General features: G+C 35.8%; 1 protein-coding gene across 2 annotated transcripts; it reads right to left on the bottom strand.

Annotated features, from left to right (window-relative positions):
- Positions 1-596: 596 nt before the first annotated feature.
- On the bottom strand, positions 597-3721 carry gpr35.2 (G protein-coupled receptor 35, tandem duplicate 2). Of its 2 annotated transcripts, none has more exons than XM_016473259.1 (3): positions 3682-3721; positions 3423-3503; positions 597-1524 (listed from the first exon to the last, which is right to left on the bottom strand). In XM_016473259.1, exons 2-3 carry the CDS (start codon positions 3464-3466, stop codon positions 597-599), a joined length of 972 nt encoding a protein of 323 aa, XP_016328745.1. In that variant the 5' UTR covers positions 3467-3503; positions 3682-3721. The 2 variants fall into 2 exon arrangements, with proteins under 2 accessions (XP_016328745.1, XP_016328744.1); XM_016473258.1 differs by having other exon boundaries at positions 3423-3466; positions 3658-3682.
- Between the last annotated feature and the right edge of the window lie 2890 nt (positions 3722-6611).

The following is a 6611-nucleotide window of genomic DNA, read 5'->3' as shown; positions in this document are numbered from 1 at the left end:
AGAAAAAATAGAAAGCTAGTGTTTGTTTTTTGTTGTTTTTTTTTAAATAAAAAAAGATAAATATAGATAAAGTAGAATTAAAATAGAATAGAAAGTGCTAGAGTTAGAGGGTCAAATAAAGGTGGAAGAGATGTGTTTTTAGCTGGTTCTTGAAGATGGTTAAGGACTCAGCTGCTGGGATTGATTTGGGCAGGTCATTCCACCAGGAGGGAACAGTTAATGTAAAAGTCAGTGAAAGTGATTTTGTGCCTCTTTGAGATGAACAATAAAGCGACGTTCACTTGCAGAACGCAAGCTTCTGATATAATAAAATATATACATAATAAATATACACAGTACACACACATATTATGTAAACAAAAACTTTTATTATGGATGCGATTAATCGTTTGACAGCACTAATATATATATGCACTGAAGCATTAATGTTAAAAAATACAAAAACATTTTATACAAAAATATGTATAGAAATAAAACGTGTTAATATTTTTTTTTTAACAAAAACTAATTTATTGTTCCATAAACCACTTATAAAGTTGAAAAAAAAAACATATATATATATATATACTACGAAGTTTATTACAAAATGTAATTCTTCATTCGTATTCTTCATTTGTACTTTGTTTCGAGCTGCGCCGTTTCCACGATGTTCTGGTGGCAAAATAATAACTGAAGCAGTCGAGCGCGCAGTTCATGCTGGACACGCACATCGCGCCGTGAACGAAATTATGCGCGAAAAACTGCGCGCTGCACGAGTGCTTGTACGCCTGCGTGACGTACTTGAAGAAAAAGCCGAAGTGGATGGGAAAGAAACATACGACGAAAACAATCAGATTAGCCACGATGATAAACATACACTGAATCTTCTCAGAACGATATCCGATTTCCAACTGTTTCCTTAATTTGAAAATGACTGTAAAGGAGCAGAAGAGCATGATGAGGAACGGCACGAGGAACCCAATGATGTTAAGAACCAAAATGAAGGCCAACGGTAATTCCTCTCCTTTGTTTTTCTGAAAGCACTTAATCGTAGTATTTTTTCCCGGTTCGTCCACACGATGGAACGCGGCGCTGAACGAGCACGTGACCAGCCAAATGAGCGCGCAAACCGCCAGCGCGTTTCTGCGACACAAAATTTCCCGGGCTTTTAACGGATACTTGATGGCCACGTAGCGCACGACGCTTATCGCGGTGACCGTGAAGATGCTCACGTACATGTTGACGTAATAAACCGACACGAGGACGTAACACAGCTCTTTGTTGGTTTGGTCCCAGAGTCGCGAACTTTCCCAGATGTAGGACGCGATGCGGACTGGCAGAAGCACGAGCACGACACAGTCCGCGATCGCCATGTTGGCGATGTAGATGTTCATGTAGGTCCAGTCGGTTATGGGACGGCGGCAGAATGTCACTAAGACGTAAATGTTTCCCGGGACGCCGAGGATGAAGGTGGGAATCAGTGCAGCGAGCTGGAAGTTCTGGACTCCCGCGGTGATGTTCAGCGTGCAGTTAGACATCTTCAACCTGACGGGGGAAAAAAAATGGATGGAATAATGTAGCGTTCAAACCTAGATGGTTTAATAACATTTCATTTTTAGTATATAGTGTAAGTTTTGGAACGTTCGTAGACGACGTACGTCTTTGAAATGTGTTAAGCCCCGTTCACACCAAGAACGATATAAAAGATAACGATATTAACGTCCACACCAGAGAACGATATCGTCTGTTTATTCTAAGTGCAAGCGCGTCTGCCGCTTTAAATTCCTGAGCTCGTTACAGCAGGATGGATTCTGATTGGCTGTCAATGTTTGTATCATTCATCAGCTGGAGAAAAATCGTTTTGAAAGTGATTCCAACGATATCGTTTCTCTGTGCCTTTATCGTTATAGTTGTGGTGTGGACTCTGCTATTCTTTGAGAACGATTTTTAGAACTATATCTTTATCGTTATCTTTATAGTTATCGTCCTTGGTGTGAACGGGCCTTTACACAAATTCTAGACAATAAATAACGTTTTTTTTTTTTCAAAGATGGCATATGTGAATGTATTTTCAAATGTATGGTTATTTTTAAATGCGTTCAAGAATGTACAAGAAAAAAAAATAGGTAGAAAATATATTTACATAGGCTATCATTTAGTGTTCATGTTGCTATAGCCGATTGTTTTTTGGTCTACTAAACCATTAATATCATGAGACTGATGCAGCGGTAAAAATGAGTCAAATCTACTCAAAATAAGTAAATAAAAACAACAAAATAATAATATCAATTATGAACAAAAAAAATCGAATTCAACTTTAAAATTTAAGGCCACAACAGAACCTGATTAATCAAATTTGGTGTACAAGTCTTCAGTTTTTTTTTTAATTTTGTCTAGTTGAATCTCATGTAACTTAAAAAAAAAAAAAAAAACGGGTTAAATTATTTTGATGAGAATTGAAAATAAACAGCCTATTTACTGCATTCCAATAATTGTTTATGTTAAATGTTATGTTAATGTAAAATTGTTAAAAGTTTATGACTTTTCAAAGTTCTAGGCTTAGACCTTTGAAAAGTCATTGTTTACAGTGTACAATAAAAAAAGAATGAATTAATTAAAAATAAATGAGGCACTGGCGAAAAACATACTACTATAATCATGAAACTACTTACAAAAACATTTTGATATTTAAAAAATATATATTAGCAATAAAAAAAAAAACATAAACATGCATTGACTCAATGCATTTCTTATAAACTTCACTGTTTGATTTTAAGGACATTTTTGTTTAATAAATATATATATAAATATAATTTATATAATAAACAGCTGTGCTATAACGACTGAGTTCAAATAAAACTATCGCAAAGCATTATGGGAAATGTATTTTTGATATGAATGTGTTAGCGATATTAACTTACATTTGTAAGATATATCTAAATAGATATTACACATTGATATCAGTGCATAGGCTATCAAACAAGCAATCTGCATTATTTCATCTTTGCTCCTGTATTTTTTTCTCTCTAAAGAGATACAAACTGCTGCTCATAGTTTCAAATTGCATCAACCGGTTTTACAACTTGGCCGGAAAACATGTTTTTTTTAATTTTTTTTTTATCATAGATCTCTTTGTAATCTGTATATTATAGTCTGCTTTATAAATACATTTCTTGAAATGATTCATATGACAGATGTACGTGCTAAAATTCAGTAGGCTATTTGTAGATACACAAAATATTACATTACCATCCAATACGAAGATAAATTACTGAACTTTTTATTACAATGGAAAAATGTAGTAGCTATATAAAACATGGACATTGTGAAGTGAAGGAAAGTCAAACCAACACACAAAGACACATGCACAATCAGCATTATAATAAAAAAATATGAGAGTGAAACCAACATTAAGAAACTCGAGAGACTTGAAAAACTCTTACCTTTTCACATGCCCACCTAGAGAAAAGAGCTGAGATCTGTTCATCTGCCGGTCCGGTGGAATAAGTCTTATAACAGATACACTTCAAAAACAAAAGAGCGTGACATAAGTTCTTACTTTATACATAAATGCAATGCATTAAACACAGATATATTTAATGCATCGAGAGCTAGGTCACATGCTGTCTTTGGTGGATCGATAGAGCAGATAAACTCTGTGTGTTTCGCTTTTATTACCGTCTTTGTTATCATCTAACAAACCTGTTTGTTCGAACAGTTCGTTCAAATGAACCGATTCGTTTGAGCGCACAATAGGCGCGTCAACGCGGCTTTTTCTACGTGTTCTTTTATTGCGCTTACAAAGATCCAGTTGTGACAATTACACTTAATAAGCATTATGCTGTTAATTTCAGCGAGTCAGACGGTTCGTTTAAATGATTCACTTTGATTCAAGTTATACCTCAATTCAAAATGATCCGTGAATTCCCGCGCGGCAACTGTATAGTGTTGTAAATGTAGCATTTCCATTGAACGTTTATTGGATATTTTTCTGTATCAATTTGATGCAGATTTTTTTTTTTTTGTCAGATAAACCTTCTGATTCCATGCCAAACAGGTGCTAATCTTTTCCACCAAATCAACAAATGGTTCGCGAATCAAATTACCCAGCCAACATTCTATCATGGGGCCCCATATGGGCTGTAAATATGGGCCCTACATGGGTTTATCCATGGGTTCCATGTGGGCCCCATCCGAATTAGCCCATATGAATCTCATATGGGGCCTGACTGGGGCTAATGTGGGGCCCAACTGGGCAACACATATAAGACCCATATTGGTCCCACTTATGAAGCACATGTGGGATATACTAGGGCCCAGTATGGGTACTGGACTGGCCCCACATAGTGTATATGCGTGTTATGATTAGGTTTTTTTGAGGCATCTCACCTGGACAGTATAATTATAAATAATTATTTACTATATATATATATTGATAAAAGCAACATCAGTATTTCAGTTAGGTAAATGTCAGTTTTCTGCATGAACATTCCACTGTTTATTAATCTACAAACTCACAAAACGTGTGCAATTTGAAAAATCATACATTAAAATGTTGTACAGGTTCAATAATACTTTATTATAATTTTCTGACATTTTTTTATACTTTTCAAGTTTTTGTAAAATGTTGAACATCAGCATTAACATTCTGATAAACCAACAGGGTCATACCATCTTAACAAATGGTCTTATGTAACTAATCTTACATAACATAAAAATTGACAGTTAAGTTAAAGGCTTAATTCACCCAAAAATTTGCTCAATCTCATGTCACTCCAAACTCATAAGAAATTAATTAATTTTCAGAACACAAATTAAGATCTTTTTTCTTTTTTAAATCTGAGCGATTTCTTTTGCTTTATTGAAAGTTTACTTCCCCAAAACTCTGATGCTTCAAAACAATCATAAAGAGATTGTAAAATAAATCCGTAAGAATCGAGGGGTTTAATACAAGTCTTCTGAAGAGACATGATCACATTACATGGTAAACAGATTGAAATTCAGCTTTTATTCACATATAAACATTACATCAGTAGAAGTTCAACGGTACTTGCATACCCAAAAGGCATAAAAGTGTACCTTTTGAAAAGGTAACGCCCCAGTGACAGCTTTCGTATCTTTATTTCTGAGAGTGCTGTAGCAGTGCAATTTTAAATTTAAGTAGAGTAGAATTTTAATTAGAATATTAATAGTAGAATATTAATTAACATTACATACTTCCTATATGGTTGAAGTTACGTTAGGTTTTATGCACTTTGGTAAAATCTCCCGTTATAATCACTGAAGCTGCATTGTTGTTTATGATGAGTGCAGAATTCAGGGTGCGAAATTCAAAACTCCGGCGCGATGATTAATCTAAACGCTGATTGGCCACTACATTCATAAGATCATGGGACCCACATACATTGCCCATTTTCAGCCCATGCCCACATAGATCCCATAAAGGTCCCATATGTTCAAACCTATATGGGACCCACATTGTGAAACACACATGGGAGCCACATAAATTGCCCATTTTCAGCCCATGCCCACACGGAACCCATGCTGCCCAGGCATAACCCATATGGGGCCCACATATCAATGTTGGCTGGGTAGCGTTCGAAATCTGCAAGTCTGTTCGTTTAAACTATTAATTTTATAGGAACCACCACTCCAAATGTTCCACAAAGTGCCTGATGCATAGTTAAACAATGTTAGTAAAATATGACTTCTCAATATGGTTTCAATGTTTTTGAGTGATAGGTTTTTGTTGTGTATTGGGGCTCAAGCAATGTGATCCAGTTAAATTCAAGGTTCACTTCAATGCCAGTTGGAAAACATAGCTTTGTTTTGGAAAATGGTAGTTCGTCATTAGCAGGACCAGCCACCAGGTTTAAAAACAAGTCCTACAAGGAGATCACAAGAGGGCCATTGAGCTCAAGACGGTTTGAGTAGAAATGTAAACATTTATTACTAGCCCATTGTACAGATTAAGCTATTCATAGTACATTAATAGTTAGCATTCTGTTTTTTTTAATCATGCAAAAGCCTTGTTTAATACTGCAACTAGTGCTGGGCGGTATGACCAAAAATGTATATCACGGTATTTTTCAAACTTATACCGGTTTCACGGTACATGACGGTATTATTTTTTTTTCATGCATGACGGGTGTTAACCATATTTTCTACTGATTGAGAGAGGAAATCCTGCAGTATATTGACTTAGAATCCCCTATTTTACTGTCATGATGAGTGAATATTGTCAAAAAATACCACACTAAATAGTGACTGAACACGACCCCTTTTAATACATGTTAACCAGGAGTTACTCTCATTTATAATCGCGGCATCGTCTGATAAAATCAACATGCATCTACACTAAAGAGCGGCTATGCGGTTGTTTTGGCTATATTACTTTTTTGTCTCATGCAGCGCACTGCCTGCGTCTGAGTAACAAACTAAAAAAAACAACAAACAAAAAAGTGCATGTGATATACGAACTACGCTCATATTTATAATTCCAAACAATCAGTAAGCGACAGGTGCTAGGAAACGCTGTTTTGTACTCATTTATTGACGAGTCGGCTGCGATGCGGCCAACTGAATGCACTACTTCTCTGCCGCTCACTGCACAGAACAGACGCCGAGAGAGG

This window comes from Sinocyclocheilus anshuiensis, unplaced genomic scaffold (assembly GCF_001515605.1).
Source record: "Sinocyclocheilus anshuiensis isolate Anshui unplaced genomic scaffold, SAMN03320099.WGS_v1.1 scaffold1406, whole genome shotgun sequence".
Taxonomy (NCBI): domain Eukaryota; kingdom Metazoa; phylum Chordata; class Actinopteri; order Cypriniformes; family Cyprinidae; genus Sinocyclocheilus; species Sinocyclocheilus anshuiensis.
The sequence above is the reverse complement of the archived record's forward strand: the minus strand, read 5'-3'. Positions and strand labels throughout refer to the sequence as shown.